Source organism: Rhinolophus hipposideros (assembly GCF_964194185.1).
Source record: "Rhinolophus hipposideros genome assembly, chromosome: 25".
Classification (NCBI taxonomy): Eukaryota; Metazoa; Chordata; class Mammalia; order Chiroptera; family Rhinolophidae; genus Rhinolophus; species Rhinolophus hipposideros.
In genome coordinates, this window is record NC_138071.1 from 21,124,588 (window position 1) to 21,151,389 (window position 26,802).

Genomic DNA, 26,802 nt, shown 5'->3' on the forward strand with positions numbered 1-26,802 from the left:
CACAGGAAAAGGCCCTGCACGTAAGGATGAGGATACTAAAACAGAGATGAGGTCCTACAAGGGGAACGGAGGTGACCTTGCCTAGAAACTCTGTTTCCAAGGAATTCCTGCCTTGAAGCACAATTGAAGCAATTTCTATGCTTACAGTTTCTCTAGTTGTGGTTGGGGGGTGGGTGGAAATAGGGCAAGGAAAAAGAAGAAAATACAACCTAAAATCAACGAGGCTGTTAGTTAGTTAGTTCAGAACCATTTGCTTACCTTCTTTTTCCTGCCCAAACGTGCCTGGAGTCAGCTTGCAGTCATCTATCAGTGACTGCTCATTTTCCAACTAATTCTTGAACCAATTGGAGTCGCACAATTCTGCCTGCCACCGAGATAACTGTGGTGGAAATGAGGAGAACAAAAGAAAGAATAACCCGAAGTTGGGAAATATTTTTGAAATTGGAGAAAAAGGGATGGCAAAGAAAAGTTCTCTCTCTGGAGTAAGGAAGAAATGCAGACGTCCAGATACATTGATGTGTTTACAAAATTAGGGAAAAATTTTATGAGAGTGTTTGGTGAAATGGATAGCTGACAGTGGGGCTAACTGGGATAAACTTTCTGGAAAGCAATTTGGCATGTATACAAACATTTAAAACCAGTGACTCATGGATTTCAGGTCTGGAAAAGTTTATAGTGCTAGAAAAATTTGTTGCAGAGAGATGTTCATTGTAGTAGCACAACTTAAATTAGTAAAAAAAAAATATTGAATACACCCTAAATATTTAACAATCAGAACAGTTTAGTAAATTATGGTATCTCCACAAGAGGAATATTATACAGCCACAAAAATAATATGCATAAAGGATTAAGGACATGGAGTTTTCTCCTTATGCTAAATGAAAAAAATAGAAATATAGAAAAAATACAAATAGAAAAAAATTATAGAAACTATGATCTCAAACATAAAAAATAGAGTATAAAAACTAGAAAGAATTACAATAAAATGAGAGTAGGCTTTCTCCCTGATAGTTTTAGCTTTTTTTGTCCAAATTTCTGTCAAGCATTTCAAGATTTGTCTTCTGGAAAGTGAGCAAACCTTATGGACTGCTCCCACGTCATAAAACCTTTTAAAAAGGCAACAATTTACGGCTTTCTTTCTAATAGTTTCTGATGTGGCTACTTTTTATGGAATTACTGGCTAAACCTTTGATAGCTGTTCATATTGCGAGTTGCCATGTAGGGTAACCATGAAAACGGGGATTTCTTTTCCAAATAGCAGGACAGGTGAGTTACCTGGCATGACCAGGTTTCACCTGTTCTTTAAGCATCATGAGTTTTTATCCCAGGAGAGGTGTTATTTGCCAAAGAAATCTTTCACCATGTCAAAAACATCAACCGCCTCTGATATTTCGCGAAGCATCTCACCAACTTGGAATTCTCTGATAGTGGTGGTGAAGACACAATGAATGAACCGGTTTCCAGAGGCACACGAGAGTAAAACCAGCTCCTCTATGACTGCTTAAAATATGCAGCGAGGGAAATCTTGAAAGGCAGGCCCCTCATTTCACTGTTTTCTTCTTTTGCTCCAAACCTCAATCAGCTTGACCATCTCTTTAATACACGATTCGTCAAAATATCTCCCAATTTATCACAAGTGGCTTCAGTGGCTGAATAACGGACTGGCCACTCTTGCTGAGTGCATCGAGGGCTTTGCCTTGGGGAAAATGAAATGTTGGGGGAATTTCTAGGCTTTAAAAATCAAATATTATTTTGAAAATGATCCACATGGTGCAATTTGTTTTGAGAATGGACAGTGTAAGGTACATCCCTGGCACTGCAGGATTTGTGTCCTGTAGCGGTAAATGACTGCGTTTGTTGACAAAGTAAAACCAAAGAATGCTGTCTGAAGCTACTACATATACTTTCTGTTGCCATTTTCCAACTTAAGTATCCTTAATGCAAACAATAATAGATGTCCATATTCTTAATTTTACCAGACATTTGTATTAATTCCCATCAAAGGGAAGCTATTCTAAATATGACAAGATGGTGGCTGCATGATGGTTGCATATTGCCTGCTTTGCCCAGTACCATCCTCGGCCACCTGCACTTTTTTGATGGCACAGGAATTGATGGCACTTTTTAAAAAAAATTTTATTGGGGAATATTGGGGAACAGTGTGTTTCTCCAGGACCCATCAGCTCCAAGTCCAGTCATTGTTTTTCAATCTTTAGTTGCAGGGGGCACAGCCCACCATCCCATGCGGGAATCGAACTGGCAACCTTGTCATTGAGAGCTCGTGCTCTAACCAACTGAGCCATCCAGCCGCCCCTGATGGCACATTCTGACATTGAAAAATAGCAAATTTCTCTCACAATGACAATTTTTGAAGTACCAGAAGAAAATTTTTTTCCCCAAAACATTTTTCCTTGACTCTTTAAAACTCATTCCTGGGTATTCCTGGTCTATCAGTTTCCTAGGGCTTCCATAACAAAGTACCACACACTGGGCTTAAAACACCAGAATGTGTTGTCTCACAGTTCTGGAAACTGGAAGTCTCTAGCTCCAGTCTCTAGAAACCAAGGTGTCTACAGGGCCTCTGTAACCGGGAGAGGACACCCTTCCTTGCCTCTTCCCAGCTTCCAGTGGTTTGTGGATGATCTTTGTTCCCTGGCCTGCAGCTCCATCACTCCAGTCTCTACCTTTGCCATCATCTGGCATTCTCCTGTGTTTCCATGTCTTCAGGTGGCCACTTTCTTAGAAGGACACCAGTCATAACAGATGGATTAGGGGCCCATTCTACTTCAGCATGACTTCATCTTAACTAATTACATCTGTAACCACCCTATGTCCAAATAAGGTCATATTGTGAGGTACTGGGGGTCAGGACTTCAACTTATCTGTTTTGGAGTGATATAATTCAACCCCTAACTCCTGGGGTTAAGAGCCTGTTGAGAGAGACAGCGGGATCCTGGGCTCAGAGTATATGAAACAAGTGTGCAGAGAAGGAAGTGAGAGCAAGACAAATGAAACCCACTTTGCAATTTTGCCTCAAAGTCTGGTGACAGTGATCTCTCCCTGCTGGTTTTGGTGCAAGGATTGTAGTTACTGATGGCAACATTTGACCAATTCCTAGCTGAAGACACCCAAGTTTTATACTTGAGTCTAGGCTGCAAAGTGAAAGTTATGGTTGTGTCCAGAACATTCTCTGTTGATGCCATATGTTTGAAAATGTCTGAATTTTGTGCAGGGACACACAAGCAGTATTTTTTGTAAGTGGAGTTACATAATTAGGGCATGGACTTGCATAACAATTAGCATGTGTAATTAGGTGCAGACTTCTTGTCCTTTAATTAGACAATCAAGACATCTAATTACAAAATTAAGATGTAATTACGTGGCCTAAGATGACATATTTCTTTCTACCCATTAGAGATTACATTTAGAAAATAATTCACAAAAACGAATGAAGAAATGAACCTAGAAACCAGATCTGAGATGTTGAGGGAAGTGTTGAGTGTACTGGTAAGTCCCCTTTGGTCTTTCCTCTTAGGTGTGAGGAAAGTTAGTTAAAATATCAGAGACTACTTGAAAGAGTAACTTTTACACCCTGTGCTGTCAACCTGTCGTACACACGCTAATGAAGAGGAATGTGAGTATGACTAATCCATATAATTCGCACGTGGCTCTTGAGTATGGTTTGTAATTACACTTGAACATGGACTTAAATGTGATGTCCTGGGGATTCATTCAAACCTGATTATGCAGCCATGCGGTGGAAACTTCAGTCATGAGAGCTGGAAGGGGAAAGGTCCTTCCCTTTCTGCCCTGGCTTGGTTTGGCAGAAACCAAGTGGGCACTTTAAAAGCGCTGAGCACGCGATGAAAAGTCCTTATTTTAACTGCTCCTGATTGGACTGCAGGTGGAAAAGGGGAAGGTCAAAGACTATAGCAACCCTTTCATCTTTCTAATGATAAGTGAGTGATTCTTACAGCAGTGGTTCTTTTTTTTAAACTTCCCATACTGCTATGAAGCCTGGCTGTATTGATACTCTCTGTATTTTTTCTTTTTCCTAAATTAAGATTTGGCTGATCTCTGCATGATGCTAAACACCCAGTTTGACTCATTAATTTTTCTGAACTAACTGAACTTTTGACCTAATTAGCTGGCTGATTAGGGATTTCAGCCATATGTCCAGGTTTTTCTAAGCCAGTTCTGACTTTCACTGTGTTATCCCTCTGTTCCCATAAACTGTTGAAATTCCCTAGTAATTCCAATGTTTTGACAGCCACACTGCACTTCTCAGACTGCCGCTTTCTCCTGGAAAGTGGCACCGAAATCTGTCGGGCCACATTTCCTGATTTTTGGTTAAGAAAATATGCTTCCCATATGGTTGTAGGCCGGGAAAACAAAGACAGAAAGAGGTTTTAAGCGGTTGGTGATGAGGTCTTGTCTCCATGGTGTGTACCCTCCCTATTTTTTTTCCCTCTATTAGGCTATGGAATGTGATGAGGGACAAATTACGTGCAGCGGTCAATTTTGGCCAAGAAAATACACAAATCAGCACAGGGAGCTTATTTTTTGCTGTTGTTATTTTTGCCCCTGGCCTTCTGAGACAATTGTTCATGGCAGGCTTTCAGGCAAAGGAGCTGAACTGGAGCAGAAGCGTGTTCTAAAACACAATTTATTGATGGACATTGTAGGTGGGGAAGGGGCATTTGGACGACATCGTCTCGAAGTTGTCTTCTAACTGTGAGATTTTAGGATGCCTTAATCTCTAGCCTGTTGCTCCATCAGGAGGAATTTATTGAGCTCTATGCTACTCACTCCTCCATTGGCCTCTACCTCACTAGTCCTAAGACGTTGTCAACTGGAATCGTCTTTTACCTTTATCTCTGGAGAACTCAATAATTCAGATTCCTTATAGGGCCAAAAGCGTGAAGGCAAACTTCAGTTTCTCTGTTTTGAAAATGTGCTCTTCCCCTCAGGTACTCCACGTCAGCATTTTCAAGACTGGAGAAGTTGGGCATCAGACATCCCAAGCCTTCTCCTTTTATTGGAAACTTGACCTTTTTCCGTCAGGTAAGGGCTGTCCTCCATTGCCTTCCAGTATGAGATATGCTGAGCCCAGGGCAGTTTTACCCATGAGACATTGCTCCCATCTCAGTCACCTACACCTGGGGTGGTCTGTATGTGAAGGCGTTATGTAACAAGCTTTCCTCTACTTGAGTGAATTCTTATGTGATGACAATGATCCATCACTTATCACTCCTCAATATAGATTGAATCCTGTCATCCATTCAATCATCCATTCAACTAAAAAACCCATTTATTGATTGTCTAAATGTGCCAGACCCTGGAATGCAGAAGAATTAGAAGTTACTGCTGTCCTCAGGGGCCCACGTCAAATAATGGTGGACAACACCAGATGGGATATATTCTAGCACTAGATTGGGTGGTTGTCCTTCAGAGGAGAGGGAGATTTGTCAGGGCTAGAATCATCCTGGAGAACTTCCTGGAGAAAGGGGTCCTGTAGGAGCCACAGACACAAAGACAAGGATACACAAATCAGGTGGGGAGTGACAATGTGTGTGACTGCACCTACATGAGAACCAGCACACAGCTTGGTAAGCAGCCTGGAGTGACGGGAAACCAAAGATTGGGGAACACAAGGAATGCAGCTGAGAAAGAGAGTGGAGAGAGAGAGAGAGAGAGAGAGAGAGAGAGAGAGAGAGAGAGAGAGAGAGAGAGAGATACCAGATGCTTCACAGTCTAGAAAGGCAAATGAAGAACTATTCGTGTACTATCATTTATGAGGAGAGTGTCGGCGAAGTGGAAGATTACTCTATGAGGGAGAGAATTTAGGGGTTAGGTCTGTAGAATCTCGTTGTTACTGAAGTCTAAGTGTGAAGTAGTAAAGACCTGGCAGGGTGGTGAGGAGAATTAAAAGAGAAGCACCTTTCGTGATTAATTAGGTGTAGAGAGTTCAAGGCAAGATGAGTTGAATGTGCCTCTAAACTTTGGAGCCTGGGGAACAGGGAGAATGGCCATGAGTTGACAGAAATAAAAGGTCCGGAGGGAAGCTGGTTCAGGGAGATGCGTTTGATTTGTGAGAGTGACATGCAAAGTGCAAATGTCCAGCAGGCATTTGTAGATACAGCCCAGGACTCTATCTTCTCAGGCCATTTTTCCCTCTCACATTGGGTTTTCTCAGAAGCCAGATGATTTATTCTGCTAACTCATGGGGTGCTGTCACCAGACCCAACATCAGGAGCCAACAGATCCAGCATGTTTAGAGCCACTAAGCCAAACAAAGGCAGGAAGGACTAAATTGGGGCCAATCCCGATAACGTCCCATGAAGCTCTCTCTAGGATTTCCCCCACCCCTGCCCCGGAAAGGCTGGCCCTTGGTACCAGATAGAAAATCGTTAGCTATTTCTGTCCTTTCTTCTCCACCTCCTCAGTTGCTTCTCTATTCCTTTCTGTCCCTTTCTCTGTCCAGCCCCCCTTTTCACTCTTTATTGCTGTTGTTTTTTTCTTCCTAGCGTTTTAAAAACACTTTCTTCTCACAGCTCTGTCTCTGGGGTGGCTAGTTCACAACTTTAAACCCACAGTTATCTCATCCAGGCTTCCTGTGAAACCCTTGAAGCAAGTGCGAAGAAATTTCTAAGTGTCAAAATAGAACAACAAACCAGAGAGGAAATTAAAGTAAATAAATTTCACGTATTTCTGGGGAGAAACGATCAGTTGCGTTCTGTTGAGTAATTAAGTTTTGATATATTAACATTTTGAGGAAAACAGTCTAACTGTCGATGTGAGGAGAACACTGCGCTCCTCCTGCCTCTGGATGGTTTCCACATATGCTCCTTTTCAGTTCGTCATCCTTGTATGTACAAACCCTGCCAAGTTCTTTCCAGAACATAGTCATTTCAGTGACTATTTTTATATTCATATAAGTTTGCCTTGATAGATGGCAAGCTTAGGCTGTGAAAGTAGATTTAATGAGAATGGGATATATGTCCAATCAAGGACATCCATCTCTTCTGCTCCCCCAACGGTACACTCACCCACCCCTTCTATACCTGCCTGTATACTCCATTCCCACAACGCAAGACTAGCACTTTCCACTCCCTCACCTCCATCCCAACCAGTATGCATTTTCATGTACCCTTCAGTCTCACAATACAATGGATCTAGCAATTTCCACCCCTTCCCCCTTACAATCCCTGTGTATTGCATGTATCTGCACACATATTCCATCCCCACAACACAGGGAGTCTAGCATTTTCTGACCCTCTGCCCCATGTGTATCTTCAGGCCCACTCCTTTCCCACTACAAATTGTGCCTAGTGTTTTGTCCTATATAAAGTTGCTCTAAGGATCTTAGGTTCTGAATATGTTGATTTTAGTTAAAATTTAACTTGGATCATGATAATTTGGAATTTGTGCTAATTTGGATAGACTTAGCAGACGTTTACACATATAGTGGCTGTGAAAAGAGGCTTTGCCAAAAATAATAATAATATAAATCAAATTGCAGAGGGGAATGTTAACATAGTTGAGAAAGCAAACCGTTTTCAAACATTTTAGCAGCAATTATACACACATAGTTGGAGTACAGATAATCTCTCCTGTCCATTAAAGCAGAGCTGACTGAGACTTTTCCATGGCAATCTATATTTTTTAAAGCTGTTAGTTTATTCTAATACTCCAAAGTACTTGAAAGCAATATCACTTCAATTCTTTTTTTTTTATTGTTTATGTAATTGTGTTCTCACTGTTCCAGACTTTCTTCTGAATAAGTTTGAATACTTGAAATTTTGCTTAATTGTATTCTTACTGTAGTGCTGTATTTCCTGCAGGGTTTCTGGGAAAGCCAAATGGAGCTCAGAAAGCTATACGGACCTCTATGTGGGTAAGAGAGAAACTCTGTTCTTCTACCATATATTTTGAATTGTGTGTGTTGAATTGATGTGGAGGTAATGGCGAGATGGGAATGTTGCATGTGTTTCTATCTTCTGAGGATTCACACAGAGAGTGCCTGGAAGGACAGATGGGGCCGCCTAGAAAGGACCCCAGGGTTGCCCAAGGGGACACCGTGGTAGCCTGAAACAGCAACACGTCCCAGCCCCTAAAACCCTGACCAGCTGGGTTAGGCCATGGGTTTCCTCACTATCTCTCACCACAAAGGGTACACACGGGTGTGCTGCATGGGACACGGTGGCCCTCCAAGCCTTGGTCTAATTTGCCTTGATGACCCATGACAGGTCTTTCCCCAGGAACTTACCTAAACCCTACTTGGACCTATTCTGTTCAACTCTATGGGCAAAATGTACAGTCAGCTCTATGACAATATCATCATTCAAGTACACTTTTCAAAGTGAAACAGGGTGCTATTAATAATTACCCCAGGACAAAAATGGAAACTAAGACTGTCCTGGATATACTGGGATATACGGTCACCCTAGTTTTCAGCCATGTCATGTAATATAGATTTTCCCTTTATTTTTCCCTTTTATGCTTCAGAGCATGCTCTCTGCCCACCTTTTTAAAACAAATAAAATTCCAGAATCTGGTGAAGAAACCCAAGTCCAGACGATTCACCCTACTCAAGATGTCACAGACATGCCTCATATTGATTCTCAATATGTCCTAATCATTTCAGTCTGGTTTCACATGGCTTCCCCTCAGCCACTGAGTGATTTTTCAGTAGCTCTTTTCCAGACCTCTAGGTCGGTGAAAATTTTTTTAGGTGCAGTCAAGTTCTGTTGTGTTCCTAAAGTACAGCCCGATGGGGGCCAGTGGCTTCAATCATAGCATTGTTTTTCCAGTGGTGATTGTTGAAAGGGACTGACTTGTATTCTTTGTGGAAATAGCCCTACCCAGGAGACCCACAGTTTTGGCCAAGTTCTTCTAACCGCTCTGTAGTTTGCTATGTGACCCTACAAAAATAATCAATTAAGATGTCATACTAGATGTTCTCCATATTAGTTTGCATTGCTGTATAACAAACTACTCTAAAATGCAGTGACTTAAACAACAAATTATTACGTGTCTGAGGGTTGGCTGGGATTGACTGATCTAAGCCACCCTTGGCTGGGAAGCTCAGCTGGGCTTCCTGGCGCATCTGGAGGTCAGCTGGCGAGGTGGCTCATCTACGCTGGCCTCAGGTGGGGTAGCTCTGCTCCATGTATCTCTCATCCTCCTTGGAACAGCAGGTAGGTTGGGGCAGGCTGTTCTCATGATGAAGGCAAACAGCACAAGAATATTTCAAGTTTCTGCTGCATCATGTCAGCTTACATCCCATTGGCCAAACCAAGTTACATGGCTAAACCCAAAGTCAGGGCAGGAAGTCACGTGGCCAAACCCGACTCTGATGGAACAGGGGGGTATATTCTTCAGCTAGAAGGGCAGGGAGACGGTGCATATCTTTCATTAATAAGCAACGCTACCTCACTCTCTAAGATCCCTTTTAGTTCTGTCTTCACTTTCTTCCCCTCTCCTCCCCTCCCTTCCCCTTCCTTCCTTTCTTCCTTCCTTCCTTCCTTCCCTTTTTCTTTCTTTCTCTCTCTTTTCTTCTCCTTCCTTCCTTCCTTCCTTCCTTCCTTCCTTCCTTCCTTCCTTCCTTCCTTCCTTCCTTCCTTCCTTCCTTCCTTCCTCCTCTCTCTCTTTTTAGTGCATAGCTTCTTACTTTAAGCATATCAGCTACGCAATAAAAACTCAAGGGATTGAACTTTACCTTTCTCTTTCTCTGGTGTTCTATTGTTTTGTAAAAGTTCTCAATCCAGCTTTCTCTTTCCAATAGTCTCATTCTGCAGTTCACTTGACACTGACCTTGGAGACTGTCCCGTACATTTCCGAGACATAGCACTCAGCATGATGATAGCTTCCCGAGAATTAGAAAAAGGCCTCCTCGAGTTTGAATTCTAGGAATCACTTCTCTTGAATATTTCTTATACAGATTTTCAGAGTAGAGCCCTTGGATATTTTAAAGTAATCTTAAAATTTCAGATGAGGAGTTTAAAGGGCATTGTATTAACTGGTGAGGGCATGGAGCGTGTGTGTGTGTGTGTGTGTGTGTGTGTGTGTGTGTGTGTGTGTGTGTGTGAGAGAGAGAGAGAGAGACAGAGAGACAGAGAGAGAGAAAAACAACTGGTTTCCTTGACAACAGGATGTCCAATCAACTTTTTCTCCAACTTTACCTAAGTTAACACAATTTATCCTTTTCATTTCAAGAAAACTTAAATCAAAGAGAATGATTTTAAATGAGGTTGTAGAGATAGAAATTGCAGTATTCTCTCCACTTTTTGTTCCCACAAAAAAAAAAAAGGAAAAAGGAAGAAAGGTGATGACATAATTTCTTCATACAAAGCTATCAATTTTTTCTCCTCTAGAAAAAAAGATGAGCCATAAAATGCTGACTTTTTAAATGTGTCCACTCCTTGGATTTCGTGTGAATATGGTGGTGGAGAGCTCAAAGTACTGTTTGAGCTCTGTAATCATGATGACACTCAGTATGTTCATCTTTTAAAATGAAAGGGCTGAAGTAGCCTATATTTAAGGTCCTTTCCAGACTTAAAAATTATTCTGTTACTGTTTAAATTTAAGCAAAATGGTGTCATTGACTGGGAATGTCAAGAATTCCCATTCAACGAAAGACCCTTCCCTTAGGAAATAATTTGGTTTAAATTATATTAATTTTTAGACTACTTTTTAGAAAGTATTATCAATCCCAGAGTGTTTCTCTTAAAAACTGAAATAGATTGATTTACCATTTGACAAGTAAAACCCCACACTGTTACTTCCATACAGAGGTACATTGTGTCTTAAATGACAGGACAGAACAGTGTGTTGGGAGAAATGTGGACCTGAAAGCTAAATATGGTGATTAGTTATGCTTATTATCAGTTGCCATCATAGCAACTCAGTCTGAGTTTGGGTCCCCAAACTGGAAACTGGCTCCTTGCCCATTTTCCCTCCCAGTCACTGCTATAGGGGAAGATATTGCTGGAGAAGCCTTCGGCTATGAAAGGGTGACAACATTAGTGTTTATTATCACCACCATCACCATCACCACCACCACCAATGACAAAATGTCTTTACCAAATGTCTAATTATGTAGCCTACTTTGCCAGGCTGTGTGCAGATAAAACTACACACATTGTCCCTGTCATTTTTGAACTTGAATGTAAAGTGGGTGGACTGGTATGCACACGTATACAGCTTTTATTTGTAATATTGGATTAGAACTCTCTTCAATTGCACAGTAGTACCCTCAGCAACACACTGTGTTTCCCAGAAAATAAGACCTAGCCAGACCATCAGCTCTAATGCGTCTTTTGGAGCAAAAATTAATATAAGACCCAGTATCATATCATATCATATCATATCATATCATATCATATCATATCATATCATATCATATCATATTAATTATATAAGGTCTTATATTATATTAAAATAAGACCGGGTCCCATATTATATTAAAATAAGAATGAGTCTTACATTAATTATTGCTCCAAAAGACACATTAGAGCTGATGGTCCGGCTAGGTCTTATTTTCAGGGAAACACAGTAATATGAAGACAGGAAGGCTTTATCACTTTAGGTAACCGTCAGTCAGTTAATGAGTACTGGTTATCTCCTGCAGTCTGAGAATGCGCCCTAAGTTGGATTTATATTCCTTCCCAAGCCCTGAAAGAACAGTATCAACATAATCATCACACATTTGTGATTGAATATAAACAGGATCAAGTTTATACCCCGTCCAATTTGTAACTGACTTGCTAATCCAGTGGATGACAAGCCTTTATTATGCCATTACTATTAATTAATTATAAATACTTACAAGCACCCTAAGTTCAGCTCACTCTCATCTGTCTTTTTAAGTGAAAGCTCTGCAGTTACTCTTTTATTTAGCATCATCTCCATTTCTTCTTGCTCTCCCATCACTTTAGTCTTGATTTCTAGTATAAACTTATCTCCCTTTTGTTGAATTTGACTTTCATGCTTCCTGATGTCCATCACCTATGCCCCTCCATTTGATTAATGGTACTTGATTCCTGCATCCCTTCATCAAGCCAGATTTGTTGACTGATCTCATATACTCTCGCCAGAACATTAAGCTATAAGTCGGTAAATATGCACATTGTACATAATTCAAAGTACCAATGAGTATACAGAAGGAAGGAAAACTGACTCCCACCTTGGACCTTTAACTACTCAGAACACCTTGGACCTTTAACTTCTCAGAACACCCTCTGTTCTCAATTTCTTAATTCTCAAATAGATCATATCTGATACATGCTGTTCTTTACCTTGCTTTGTTCATTTACGATAATTGGGAAATTGTCCCATATCAAGACATTCATTCTTGTCAAATGCTATTCTGTTTTTTTAAGTATTCCACTGTATGGATGTATCCTAATTTTTAAAACACGTTCTCAAGTGATGAACACCTTTCACTTTTATAAACAATACTGTAGTGAATATTATGGTATATACATTATTGCTGTCTTGTGCAACTATATAGGATAAATTCGTAGAAATGAAATTATTAGTTCAAAAATTACCTACATTTTTATTTTGATAACTATTACTAAATTGCTCTCTTTATGGGTTATATCAATTTATACTTCCATAAATACCTGTATGAGAACATCTGGTTCTCTTACATAATTGCCATTAAATGTGTGGTCACAATTTTAAATCTTTACCATTTGATGGTAGTTTTAATTTGCCTTTCTCTAATTATGAGCGAGTTTGAGCATCTTTTCATATGTTTAAAATCCATTGTTTTCTGTTTTCTGAAAAATTCTTTGTTACTTTTCCATTGGGCTATTGAGCTTTCCCTACTTGATTTGTAGAAGTTCTTTATATATTAAAGAAAATTGCCTTTATATTTAATATATGTTGCAAGTATTTTCGCCTTTGACTTTGTTTTTGTATTTTTTCCAGTCAGAAAACATGTTTTTGTGTTGTTGAATTTAATTAATTTTAATGGTGTCTACATTTTGTATCTTACTCAGAAGGGCTTTCTCCACTAAGGATTTTTTTTTTAACTTCCAGTTTTGTGATATTTTTTATTTCATCTAAAAGTTTTAGATATTTGATACATTAGGAATTTATTTGAGGGTAACGGTGGGAGTAGAGATCCACTCTTATTTTTTCCAGGTGGTGGTATTTAATCTGGGAATTCATCACTTTCCAACTGCTATGAAATATCACTTTTATCATTTATTAGTTCCTATATGTGTTTCTGACACCTCTGCTCCATTCCTCTGCCTAACGACATGCCAGTACCTCAGTGAATACCCTGTCTGAATATCATGCATGCAGCATCTTGTACCCAGCAGCAATAGACTGTTCTAAGAATATCTCTGCAAGTATCAGAATCTGAAGCAATCTACCTCCCAGGGAACCTGGGGTACCTGTGCTGAAAAAATCAATTTAGCAAACAAATAAGCTTTCAGTATAAAGGACCTGGCACTTAGACGCAAGGTTCATGCCCACAGGAGGTAGACAGGTCCTACATGCCTCCAACTTGGGAGGGTTTTAGCACCGGTTTTTATTTAATTAGCTAGCATGCATCAACAAATAGCAACTTGTCACCATAAAGGAGGTATTTGAGCACTTTGGGATACATGTGGAAAAGCATGTGGCATCAGCAATGAAAACAATAAGGCCATTTCAACAGTGTTTGAAGCGCACATTCCACTGTGCCAGCCGTTAGGTAAGTGTGTGCTCTCAAAGTGACTGAAGTGCGAAAACTTCTGTAAGCAGCCTTCACCATCATCATTCTTACGTACTGTTCAGATGAGGCTAAAGAGCAGCATAGTGATGGGCCACTTGGATGCAGTCAGTTGGCTATGTCATCCATGGGTGGGAGATTTGCTGGCCTACTTCCACAGATCAAAAACTCTGGGAATTAAAGGGCCCTGAAAGACTCAGCCTGTTGCATCCCTATGTTATGTGATTGTTCTTTGAAAACACAAGAAGACACAACTTAGAAGACACAAGACACCTGGACTTGAAAATGTGGCAGAGGATGGGGTGGGATGAAAAGTATTGCTGATCTGTGCAAGAAAACTCAAGTATTCAGACTCACCCTGGACAGCCGATATGGGGAGATTGTTCTCATTTCTAAACTGGACCGAGCACGACAGAATCATAGCTGTCTAAGAATGGCTGGATTCTTAGGTGGAATTAAAGCCACAGTGGCAGACGAGCCTCACACACACTGATGCACTGCCCTTGAATTTGAAGTTTCTGTGGCTGATTTGGAGTGCGTGCCTCAGAATGAGGTTCATTTACTAAGTATTTGGCCTAAAAATGCAGCTCAGTTTGAAGAGGAATTGATGAAAATAAAAATATACTACGATCATTAAGAGAACACAGTATCCTTGAAACTATGGAATTCTGCACAGAAATCCTAAATTACCCTAACATTTCTACGAGGCCAGATTGGGGACAACACTGGGGTCTGCCAACTTGGTAAAAGTTGAGTCTTTCATCAACGTGTTGAAAACAAAGCTTAGAATCACCAGTTTCAAGTAATGTGAGTCTGGAACCAAAATGAATACGAAACTTGACGATCTGTATGCCCTAATTATTGAGAGTCATTTAGTGAGTTAAATATTAATATTCTCACTGGCCAAAATAGATCCATCACTTACACATGGCCTATAAAGGCACACTTTTAAATGACTTTATTAAACTGTTATTGCATTTTAGGGGCACATTATTTTATCAAAGTGAATACCCTGACATAGCGGGCTGATTTTTTAGGTGGCTTTTATTAAGAATAGAAAGAATGTTGTCAGCAGGAAGACACCTGACAATTATCACCATTTCAAATGCATAGCCCAATAGCTAGAATTATCAAAGGAACAACCGTCCTCAAATAGGCAACTTCAACCAAAAAGGGACAAAAGAATTCTAAGAGTCCCCCTTTTTTTGAATGAACCTTTAATACACTCTTCACCTTACCTGCTCCCATCAAGGTCTCTTATTATACCACATGGTGAATTACCACAAAGCTTCTGTTCTTCCTCATGGTTTAAAACCACTTCTCTTCCTAGTCTTCATGCAAAAACCCTTCTGAAGTTTACCCATTTTTCTAGACTTCTGACCTCTTCTCCTCCGTCTCACACCACTTCTACCCCACCCCGCCATCCTTATTCTAAGTCAACCTATCAGCGGTGGTTGCTGCATATTTTAATGACGACTGCTGTCCAAGTCTTTGTGATCCATACGCCTAAAGATTAAGAGCCTGTATTAATTCCTCTTGTTTGGGTAGAACAACATCAAATAGAGCCTACCAACTTACCCTAGGAAACTGGGCTTCAAATTCCAGCTCTCACTCTCTATCTGCCACTTGTTAGCTCAATGGATTTAGGCCAATCACTTCCCCACCTCAGAGCCTCAGTTTTCTCAGATGTAAAATGTGGGGATTTGGACCAGATCGGTGACTTTGACACTTTAATTATACTCCTCTGTAAATAATATATTTTATATTGTGATCCAATACACACACACACACACATCTGAAATAAGTTTTACAAAACAGTATCTTATTTACTATATAAGATCCACTGTGATCTATTCTATTCTATTATCTCATTAAAAAAAAAAACAAAAGAAAAGAAAAAACAAATACAAGTTGGTCACAATCCATTAAATTAGTTTCATAACCACTAGCGAGTCAAGATGAGCAATTTTAAAAGCAAAGGACCAGATGACACCTGAAGTCCTTTCCAGTCCCATACAGCTACAAACTAATGACTCAACCTCAACAGTCTACCCTCAAAAAATTTTATAAGCCTCACTTTGTTCCATTGTGGTTTAAGGTTCTGAGAAACCTCTGACAAAAATCAGAAAAAGCCCACTATTGGCAGCTGATGTCTAATCTAAGCTGAAACACTGTTCCCCCAGAGACGGGGCCTCCATATCTGACTGTGGACCCAGTCTAGCACTTGTTGCCCCAAACAGCACCGTCCATCTTCTTTAAAACCACAAGTTCAAGCATTATTAAAATGATTTCCCTGCTTTAACCCAGAAACTTTCAAGCTAAAAAGCTCACCAAAATATATTAGTTGACAATTTGAAACATCTTTAAGATTTTTGCATTGAGTGTAAAGGTTTAAGTAATTTGTGTGGAGATCCTATCTCAGCTAGATGTGACCAGTGGATTGCTTATTTCCAGGGGATGGTACAGCAGGAGGAAAAGGCCTAGAAACTGGAAGTAGCCCCATTCACTGGGGTGGGCTAGGGATGGGTGCTGACAGAGTAGGTTCCAGCTGATGAACAAAGCACAGCGTTTAAAGGGTAAGACACTGATAACTCCCTATTCTAGTAAACACCGGCCATCATGGACAGTCCAGGAGAAAGCTGCCCACAGAGGTGTTGGCTGGACAGGAGTCAACTGTTGAGAAGAGCAGGAATCAAGAAGGCCTGCCAGTGGACATCAGGGCCCAATTATGGGATGTTCTGGGCCCTGAGGAGAGTCTGGCAGGAGCATAAGAAGAGCCTTGGGGACAAGTCACGTGCAGACACCCAGTCCTAAGACTGAGCATGACGTGAAGCCCAGGCCTCAGAAAGCAGACCCAACAGAAACCAGACCCAATCCCTGTTATCAACTGGGGACAAAGGGTCCATCCTGGCTGGAACAGACCGAGGTTGAGGACACTAGGGGTTGTTCCACTTCTGGGGACAGGCTGGGAGGTGAGCACCCAGCTGGGAACAGTTGAGGGTCTCGGAGACTAGGAAGTCAGCCACAGGTTTTCAGTTCTGCATTCCTGGATGGGTGTTTCCAAAATCTACCGGTAAATCAGCCTCAAGGTGGAAGGGAGCTCGTTCTCTATCAGTGATGATCAAATATGGCATGAAGAACTTTTTTATCCCCCAAATGACAGCTCTGCACAGATGTGTTCCCAAACAATAGAACATCTCAAATTAAAATCGCATAAAACTTCTATTTCTAGCTAATATTTTCAAATAATGAATTCCATATTTAATTGAATTGTACCTGCAACAAATCCAAGTTGTTCAACCCAAATGCAAAACAGAGTTATGTAACAGAGCCATGAATCACCGTGGCATTTGCCAAGGCATTCTCCCATCTGGAAGAAGGTCCAGATAGCACATGGCATTACGCATATATCTTCTGTCAAGAACTCTTACACAGAGATTTTATGAAACTGTACACATTTACCCAGTTTTGAGGGCTCTTAACCCTAATTCATGGAGATCGCGTATAACATTCCTATTCTATCCAAAAAAGAATGACAACCCATCTTTGATTTCATAATTTTAAACAAATCGCTACTAAGTTTAAAGAAGCAACTAAGGCTCAGTTCCCATAGAGTTTAAAGTTCCTCTTTTGATCACTATTCTGTGAACAGAGAGACTTTTTCCAAACACATTCTTGGAACCTTCAATGATTGAAAAAAACAAATACAGTTTTAAATCTTGTTACTCACAGAGGGCAAACAGCAAAGGTACTAAATGTTAAAACCAAATTAACCCTAGGTACATAGCGTAAATTAAAAAAAGTCATAGACCATCACACACATATTTGAAATTCTACTAACTTTGGAATAACGAATATTTATCTTTAAAATGACCGTATTCTCCTTTCTTCCACAGGACCCTTAAATCATTTCGAGTTTGGGTTGTTTCCTACATATTCCAATCATTTCTGGTTAGTCTTATGTGTAATATTTCTATGGCTGTGCACACCAATTAATTCCCTAGTAAGACACTGCCAGGTGTTATGATGTCTACACGCCTGGGGCAGCTCATAGAAACTTAACTGCTAAAATAAGTTCCTTGATTACCCTTCACATCTCAAGATCCTGCTCCTAACAACTTCTCTCCCATCTTGCCTCCAAACGTCAAGAATTCTGCAGCCTACTCTATGACGTTTCCTACTCTGGGTAAGGCTCTTAGTTTATTGGCTTCCTTACAAAGGCCTGGCTCTCTGACATGGTCTCCAGGTTCCCCATATTAACCACTGCGAGGACACTGTGGACACAGCATGCTATTTTTGCCTCGGCTGAAAGAGGAATTTACTGACCTTTGCCCTGAGCATGTGTCTGGTGGATGGCCTGTCACCGCATGTTAGGTAGACATGGTGTTATGCGTTGCACCACCCACCAGCACTGCTGGCTACTACTCAGGCTACAGGGGAGGTGGGCTTCCAGTTATGCATCAAGACCACTGCCTTCCATAACAGGGCCCCCCGGGGAAGGAAATCCAGGTCCCCCCTGGTGATCCCCCTCTCTACCTTCTCTATCGCTAATGCAGTGCCTGGTTGGTGCGTATTAACCACCAGAGAGGCAACTGGTGAATGGACCTTCCCCTTCCCTTTGAAGGTTATCTATAACTCTTAACGTTCTTTCTCTGGCTCATTGCCAGACTCTAGGGTTGTGCCTCATGTTTGACATGGCCACTGGATCGTTCCAGAAGGCTCCAGCCTCAAGATTCGTAACTGCTTCCCCAAAGTCTTAAACCTCTCTGCTAGAGTTTGGTCTCCCAGACCCTCCCCTGGGCAAGAAGCCTCAGCTCCTTGACCTCCTTGCCTCGGAGCCCACTACCCTGCTTTATCTCAAACCCTGCAGAGACACTGAGCATCTTGACTTCCACCCTCCTTCCTCCATGCTTGTTAATGAGCACTGCTTTTCAGGGCCCAAGAACCCAACTGACACCAACAAAGATTTCATCCGAGTGGGTGGAATGGGTCTTCATGCTTCTACAACATAACCGGAAGGATGAACTCTATGACCCATGGCTGTAGGACTGATGGGTTCCCTACTTCCTGGTTAAATCCAGTGTTGAGGATGGCATGAAAGACATTTGGCTGGAGGATAGTTTCTTTCTTGAAATTACGGTAAAATACACACAACATACACACAACAAATACAAAATGCACACAATAAATTTACCCTCCTAACCATTTTTAAGTGTACAGTCCAGTGGAATTAAGTACATTCACATTGCTGTGCAACCATCACCCCCATCCAACTCCAGAAATCTTTTCATCTTGAAAAACTGAAACTCAGTAGCCATTAAACAATAATTCCTCATTCCGTCTTTCCCCGAGCCCCTGGCAACCACCGTTCTACTTCCTGTCTCTGTGAATTTGACTGCTCTAGGTACCTCATATAAGTGGAATCATACAGCATGTGTCCTTGTGTGACTGGCTTAGGGCACTTAGCACAGTGTTCTCAGGATTCATGCATGTTGGAGCATGTGTCAGAATTTCCTTCCTTTCTAAGGCTGAAGAATAGTCTGTTGCCCATATATGCCACATTTTGCTTATTGAGTCATCTCTGAATGGACACTTGGCTTGTTTCTGCCTTGTGGCTATGGTGAATAGTGCTGCTATAAACACGGGTGTACACAACTCTCCAAGTCCTCAGTTTCCATTCTTTTGGGTATATATCCAGAAGTGGAATTGCTGGATCATATGGCAATTACTGTTTTATTGGTTTTGAGGAACTGCTCTCTTATTTTCTGTAGTGACTGCACCCTTTTACATTTGGAGAACACTTCATAGCAATGCCTTATTGCTCCCTCTAACCATGATTGAGGGGCCCTTAGGTCTTGCCTTCAAACCTTGACAGTGACCTCCAGAAGAAATTTAAATTTCTTGTGCTCCGGAACCCAAATGGTGTAAGCAAACCACACATTTCTGATTGGACTGCATGGCCCCAGGAATCTTGCCCCCACTTCCTGTTGACTATAAGCCAATGAGTACATTCTTTACCAGACTAGCCCTGTTATCAACAAACGCTTGCACTGCCCCATAAATTCAGTTTGTTTTAATAATTCCCAGTAGCCCCCTTCCTGAGCCCCTTCTTCCCTTATCTCACTCTCTGCCAAACCCTTTAGAATTTATGTGTTTGCTTTTCAAGTCTGCTTTCAGCCCTCTCTGAGTTTCCTCTTTCCCACTAGGTCACTGTGGTCTTTTTGTCTCATATAAATTTAGTCTTCTGGGTCTGGGACTCGTTGACTTCCGCTTTCTTGTTCACTAGGGCCTATACTTCTCTTTTTCCTCTCACTGGCACCAGCTCTTTAATTTCGGGGCATCCTACCTCAAGTAATTTGTCAAGATCGCATTACCTTCAATTCATACGGAAACATAAATGGTTTTAAGAGGAGAAAGATAGTTTAGTCAGAGGGCTGTGTGGGTTCTCCTTATTAATCCGAAGACTTCTCCATTTTATGGCCCCTGACGGTTGCTCCTCAGACACTTCTCATACTCCTGCTTTAGGACATGTGCCCCAATAATAGGATGTGTCATTATTTATTGTCCCGTTTCCCGCTAGAATGCAAACTCTTCAAGGACAGGAACTCTGTCTCTGCTTTGATATTCCCAGTACCCAGAACAGTGTCTGACACATAAAGGGCCTCAGGGAATATTTGTGGAATGACAAAAAGAATCATTCAAGACAAATTTGTCCCCAAGGAAACCTCAAACATGCAGGTCTTGTTTTGCTGATTTTTGATAACTAGTATTATTTCCCTGGGACATCAGCAAAGGAATTGGGGGGAGGTCAATCATCCGAAAATGAAGGCTTTGTGTCGAGGGGTCTGAGACGTTTCCCCATCGGTGACCTGTGCTCCATCGTTTCAGTAGTTAGTGCATCAAAGTACAAAGATAGTTTACTACCATGTCAGGCCATCTTGGGATCCATGGGCTAAGGGAAGGTTTTGCACTGACGACCTGCTCGGGGGGGCCCCATGAGCTGGTCACTCAAGTCATACGAGGTCAGACAATTAAGTTCATGAACTTTCCACCATGTAAGCGTATGCGTGCTTACTGGGCTACTATCTCACGTCTCATTTCCAAGGGGTCGCCCTCTTCCCCAGCCTAATTCTTGGGGGTGGGTCTAGGATGCCAGCAAGAGCCCTGAATTGAGAGCCAGGTCTGGGTTCTGGTCTTAGCTCAGTGGTTCCCAGCCCTGGGACTAGAACTAGTGACTTCACCATCATCCTCACATTTAAAAAACTCGAGTTCATGCCCATCTCACAGGTCTGATGTAGAATCAAAGGAACTCAGTGCTCTGTTCAGCACAGCCCGTCCAAGGAGCAGGGGTTCGAATCCTGATTGCTCTGCTCCCAGCTGGCATCCTGAGAGAGTGCCTACTTCAGCAGCGGTCCCTGGCCAGCTGGGGCCAGTCCCACACTTGTGTCCTCAGAAAAGCTGGGGAAGGGTTCCTCTGGCCTTTCACACCTCCTCCTGGCTAAGTGGCAGATCTGGTGATGGCATGTGTCCTGGTGGCACCCACCCAGTCACCTCACCTCTTGGGACTTCCATTTCCCTTGCTGTGAAATGCGGGGTTTGGGCTAGAATCAGTGTGTTGAAGCTTCCTTCTCTCTCTAAAATACCATGATCTGTGCTTTCATGTTTTGTTTTATTTTTCTCTGCTTCTTGTTTCTTCCTCAAATGGGTCTAAAATTCTTTCGCCATCAATTCTCCTTTCCCCCAAGTGACCCATCTTGGCTTTCTAAAACCGAGCCCAGGATAACACATTTCTCCCGTGGCATGAGGTCCCTCCCTTGGCTGCACTGTCTTTTTCAGAACTGATTCTAGCTTTTGTCAAGCCACTCAGTTCAGATTCTGAGTCCACATATCATCTGGGGAGAGGAGATTTTGCCATAAACTGTCACATAAATATATGTTCTGCATGTATTCTATGCAATAGGACACCTCCCCACACACATCGACACACCGTTCCCTCCAATTCCTGAGAATCTACATGCCTGGGCATAACTGTGTGGGCACAAACATTCAGGGACAGCCAAATGCCTATTTTAGTGTTTTTTTTTTTGTCCCCGCGGTGCCATCTAACTATTTATTTAGTGGCTTGATGCGGTTTGCATCAACAACTTTCCCTTATAGGCTGTTCTTCATGTTTATGATTCTTACTGTGAAAAAAATTGCTTGCCTAACATCTGTTCTGAATTTGTTTTTTCTTTATTTTTATTTATCTATTCCCTATTGAATTCAATTTGCGCCAAGGACAGTAACTTGAATTGGAGTCTTCCGTGCCCTTCAGGATTTCTGTACACTTCAATACATCTCTTAATTACTTTTTTTTTTTTTTACTGTTATGAGATATACATATATATCCATGCTCACAGAGGCAGACTGGTTTGTAGCTTACCTCTGCCTATCCCCCTCCAGGGAATACGTTTTATTAACTGAATAAATTAAATAGGCGAGTATATCCAATAAAGTAGAAAGGTTTTTCGTTACAGGTTTGTTTCAGATAATTTTCCCCCTGGCCGCCCAATTCCCTCCTTTCGCCATAGCTCTGTTCTAGAGAAAGCTTTACTGTAGCTTGACACAGACATAACTCACCAGGACTAGAAGGGTCACTGTACTTTACAGATAAAGAACCTCTTCCAGGCTGGTTTGTGTGAAATCGAACCGAATCCTCATTAACTCCCTATTTACAACACTCAGAAACCCACCTCAGGACTGACGAAGCATATTCCTAGGTGTTGCCAAGAAGATCCCTAAAGAAGGGTAGTGAGACCTGCTTTTCTACCTGATACCTGCGAAATCTACCAGGGGTAAAGATTGTGACCCTAAGACTCGAGGGACTGGCCAAAAGTCATACAGTTCTAACTCCAAATGCAATGCTTTCTATCAATTCTTGGTGCCAGTACTCCCACCCCCAGCCCCTTATCACCTTTCCCACACTCATCTCAAGATCTGTGTCCGTGTATTCCAATGGCACGAAGACAGAAGGGACAGTTTTCCCCGTGTCGGAAAGAACTCACTGCTGCCCCCACTCTAGACGTCATCCACTCAACAGATAGCTCAGCCTCCCCTCCGTGTATAGCACTGAGCTGACAGCAGTACGACAGACCCCCCCTCCGCCCATCCAAAAATGTATCATTCATGTCTCTTTTCCTGAAGAAATGTGGCATCTCATTTAGAAGCAAAACACAGACACGGGCCAAGTTGCCCAAGAATGCCAGGTAGTAAGTGTCTGAAAAACCTCATGACTGAACCAACAATCGGAAGCCATATGTTGGGTAGGATCGTGGGCCAGTGGAGGCAGAGAAAGCTTCTAGGAAGAGCCAGTAACTGAGCACGGTCTTAAAGGATGGATCAGGCAGACACAAAACCATCCTCCCATGTATGTGTATGTACAAGGTGCTCTCTCGCTTCTTGGGAACACAAGAAAAAAATAAGACGGCTTTGTTCTCGAAGAACTCACAGAGTAGTAAGGAGCCTGTCAATAAATAAAATAGAGTGAGATGCAGATCAATAGAGGAGTGGACAAAGTGCTATGGAAACTGCGAGGAGTAAAGGGTCCAAGAATGCCCCACAGAAGGGGACAGGTGACCTGTCAGAAAACCTTTTTCAAACTAACAAGACAGAACACAAGGAAAATCGTGTACAAAGTTGGAGAAATACTGCAAATCTGGGGAACTGCAAATAACTTTTTTTATAGCAACAGTGTATGGCTGTGGTTCCCAAACTGTGTGCTAAGGCATCTCAGGGTACCACAATGAACTCACAGGGGCTTCCTGGATTATTTTAAATATTCATGGAGAACACAGCGACATCTGTTGGTCACTGTGAGAACTACTTTCAGTTTATGTGTATTCTTTTTTTCAAATGCCCACTACGTTGTTAAAAGAAGAATATTTATTAAGGTGTTTGGATTTAACTGCTTAAAAATGAGACTGTTAGGGACTTCTTCTGGTCTTGGGGGGCCATGAACAATTAGAGTCACTAAGAGTGCCGTGAATTGAGAAGGTTTGGGAACCTTGGTGGAAGAACAGAGAGGCAGCGAGAGAAGTTGCGAGCTCCTGCGGGCCCCTCGTTATAGGCCAAGAAACTTACACATGCTGCTTCAATGGAGAGCCATTAGAGGTTTTTTTGGGAGTGTAAAACAAATGCCCCACGAATTGTTTTACAAAGGTAGATTTGGCCTTGAGGGGGGACTTGCTTTGGAGGCAAAGAGCCCCATTGGGAGCCACTGCAGTGGTCTGGTCCTAGTGAGAGAGAGTGGGCCTGAACCCATCAGCATTAGAATTAGGACACAGCATGCTCCATTCACAACACGGAACTTCTCCTGCATATCCAACACCGTAGTAAACGCTACACAGCAAACATAAATGAGACAACGGCCCTGTGTTTAAAGTACCCACAGTCAAGTGGAAAGGCAACCCAGAAAACAAACCATTACAATTAGCGGAGAACCTCTAGGAGTTAACCAGGCAAGAGAAGAAGAGTGCTGTTCCAGGAAGGCAGGGGGAACAGCATGTGCAAAGGTGTGGAGGTGAGAGATGGTGGAGGGTTTTCAGTAAACTATATTGACCATCAGTCCTGGTTCTTGAGGAGATGAGGAGTAGGGAGGGAAGAGGCTGGAGAGCAAGGCAGGGCATGAAGGATGCTGTATGCCGTGCTGAAGACTCCCAAAGGGCTTGATGGCGACAAACCATTAAAGGGTTTTAAATAAACAAAGGAGTCATACAATGGGATTTGCATGTTACAAAGTCCTAAGTGGACAAACTGAGTTGGGGCCCATGTGTAGACAAGCAGCAGGTCAGGAACAGAAGCCAGAATGATGGAGACATCAGTCTCTGAGTGGGAGGTCATGTCTGGCCAGGAAGTGAAAGACCAGTGTGATGAGGGCAGGAGAATGGAACCAAATGGACCCCAAGGAGAAAAAGGGACGAAAAAGGGCTGATTCAGTCCATCAAGCTCTGTAGGGCCTGTGCGTTCAGGGTCAGGCCCCACGCCTGCGTATGCTGAGGTTTTCCTTCTCAGGTAATGTACACGCTGCTCAAAGTAACAGATGGGAGTCGGGAGAAAGCAGCTCCAGACTCCAAGCCTGTGACTGTGTCACTGGCTCCTCCAGAAAAATGTCCCTAGCGGCTCGCGTCTGTTCTGCCACTCAGCTAACTCCAGCCACCCCTACTCTAATGACAGATTAGGTAGCATGAGGCCCCAATGAGCCAAGCAGGGAGAGATCCCCAGGATTCCTGGTCACGCTGTCTCCACAGCACTGTGTGGGCCGCCCAGCCCAGGGGTGCCCCTGTGAAAGCCAATCACCCAAGTATATACTCCCAGCACTGGACTTCCACTTAGCTTTTCTCTACACTTTCGGGAAATTGAGCCTCAGACACTCACACCTGTGCTCTCCAGGAGGCTATGCCCACCTCTCCTCACTAAGCTTCCTGCCATGTCCACATCTAGAGTCCAGGCTGGAGGTTAGACGTAAGCCCAGGACAGCAGTTTCCCTTTTAGCATCTCAATCTGCTGGGAGATAAAACTGTCACTGAGACAAGGATTTATCAGATGCTTGGTGTTCAACAGTTGTCAGAGCTGCCGGAGACCTCCATCCATCCTTCCGTCTCTACCTGGAAACCAGGTCTACAGATGCGCATTCAGAGTCCTTCTGCCCACGTGGGAAGGGAGTTGGCATGTCACCTGGTCTCCTGGGGCCACACCCTCCCCAGCTTCTTCTTCCCTAGTGGCACTAGCAGGTATGACCCACCCACTGGAGTGCAAAGTTGGAGAAATACTGCAAATCTGGGGAACCACAGATAACTGCAGGGCCCCTCACTTTTGATAAGGAGGTTATCAGCATCTTTTATCCAAGAAACTGGAACAAGAAGGTTATGGTTTCCTCAAGGTGACACAGCTGTTAAATCACAGGGCAGGGCCCTGAATCTAAGTCTTGGCAGCCTCACCCCGACGCCTGACAGAAACAGTGGGGCCAATCCAGTGACAAATCCCTTTTTCCCCCTTTTTTCTTCTCCTTATTACAAAAGTCACATGCAATCATTATAAACTACTAGAACATGAAAGAGATATACAACATGAAAAGTAACAGTCCCCCTTAATTTCCTGCTGTAGATATAAGCCCTTTTAGCTATCTAATATATCTTCCTCCAGATTTTTTCCAGGAATATTATTAACAGGCCCCACCATAGGGCCTGACACAGAGAATATGCTCAATAAATGCTTGATGAATGAACTAATTAATAGTCAAATACATGCAGAACTATATGTACCATTTTACGATATGCTTTTCCATTCAGCTGTGTAACCTGGACACCCTTTCATGCTGGTACCTCTAGGAGTCTTCCAATGAACAGACTTTATAGTTTGGTCACCTCTGACAGGGGTGGTCCTCTGGAATAGGGCCAGGCAGCCGATGGGCTAATACCAGCAGGCTAGTCTGCCTCAATTCCCAGAAGGCAGCTGTGAACTATTTTGGCTGAACTCAATGGTCAGTTTTTCTTTTTTTAAAGAAAACTACTCATTAAACAAGTCAAACAAGTGTTATTTTTGTCTCCACAATACCTCCCAGATTTGCCACAATTTTCTCTTCAACCAGGTGCTTTGGGGTTGAATAAGCAAATTCTTATGTGCATACATAAATATAAATGAATAATTGGCTAAGAATTTTTTGCCCCAAAAGGTGACTATAAATATATTTGGATTAGAGGAAGCAAGAACTTACCTTGGTAATTGGGCTGGAGGGTGGTTCTGGTCCATTAAGCAAGAAGCTGCTTTGAATTCCCACCTTTAAAAGACAGTCTGTACAGCTGGAGCCTGGCTGTTTTCTCAGCACTGGAACTCTTCCGCAGACAGGCCGGCCTGGGAGGAGATCTGTTGGAGGAGATGGCAGTCTGATCAATGGCAAGGCGCCCAGGCTTTGGCAGCTGTCGGGCTGGGATCAAGTCCCTATCTTGGGCAAATTACTTAACCTAAGTCTCAGTTTCCTATTCTGAAAAGTGGGTATAATAACTACCCCGTCCATTTCGTATGAGGATTAAATG

At 42.4% G+C, this 26,802-nt stretch overlaps 1 protein-coding gene across 1 annotated transcript in view; it reads left to right on the forward strand.

Moving 5' to 3' along the window:
• TBXAS1 (thromboxane A synthase 1) overlaps positions 1–26,802 on the forward strand; it is a 132,280-nt gene that overhangs the window by 25,636 nt on the left and 79,842 nt on the right. The window contains exons 2-3 of the mRNA XM_081038536.1: positions 4,971–5,064; positions 7,845–7,897. Of these exons, the coding sequence (XP_080894662.1) occupies positions 4,971–5,064; positions 7,845–7,897 (147 nt within the window). The remainder of the gene's footprint in view (positions 1–4,970; positions 5,065–7,844; positions 7,898–26,802) is intronic.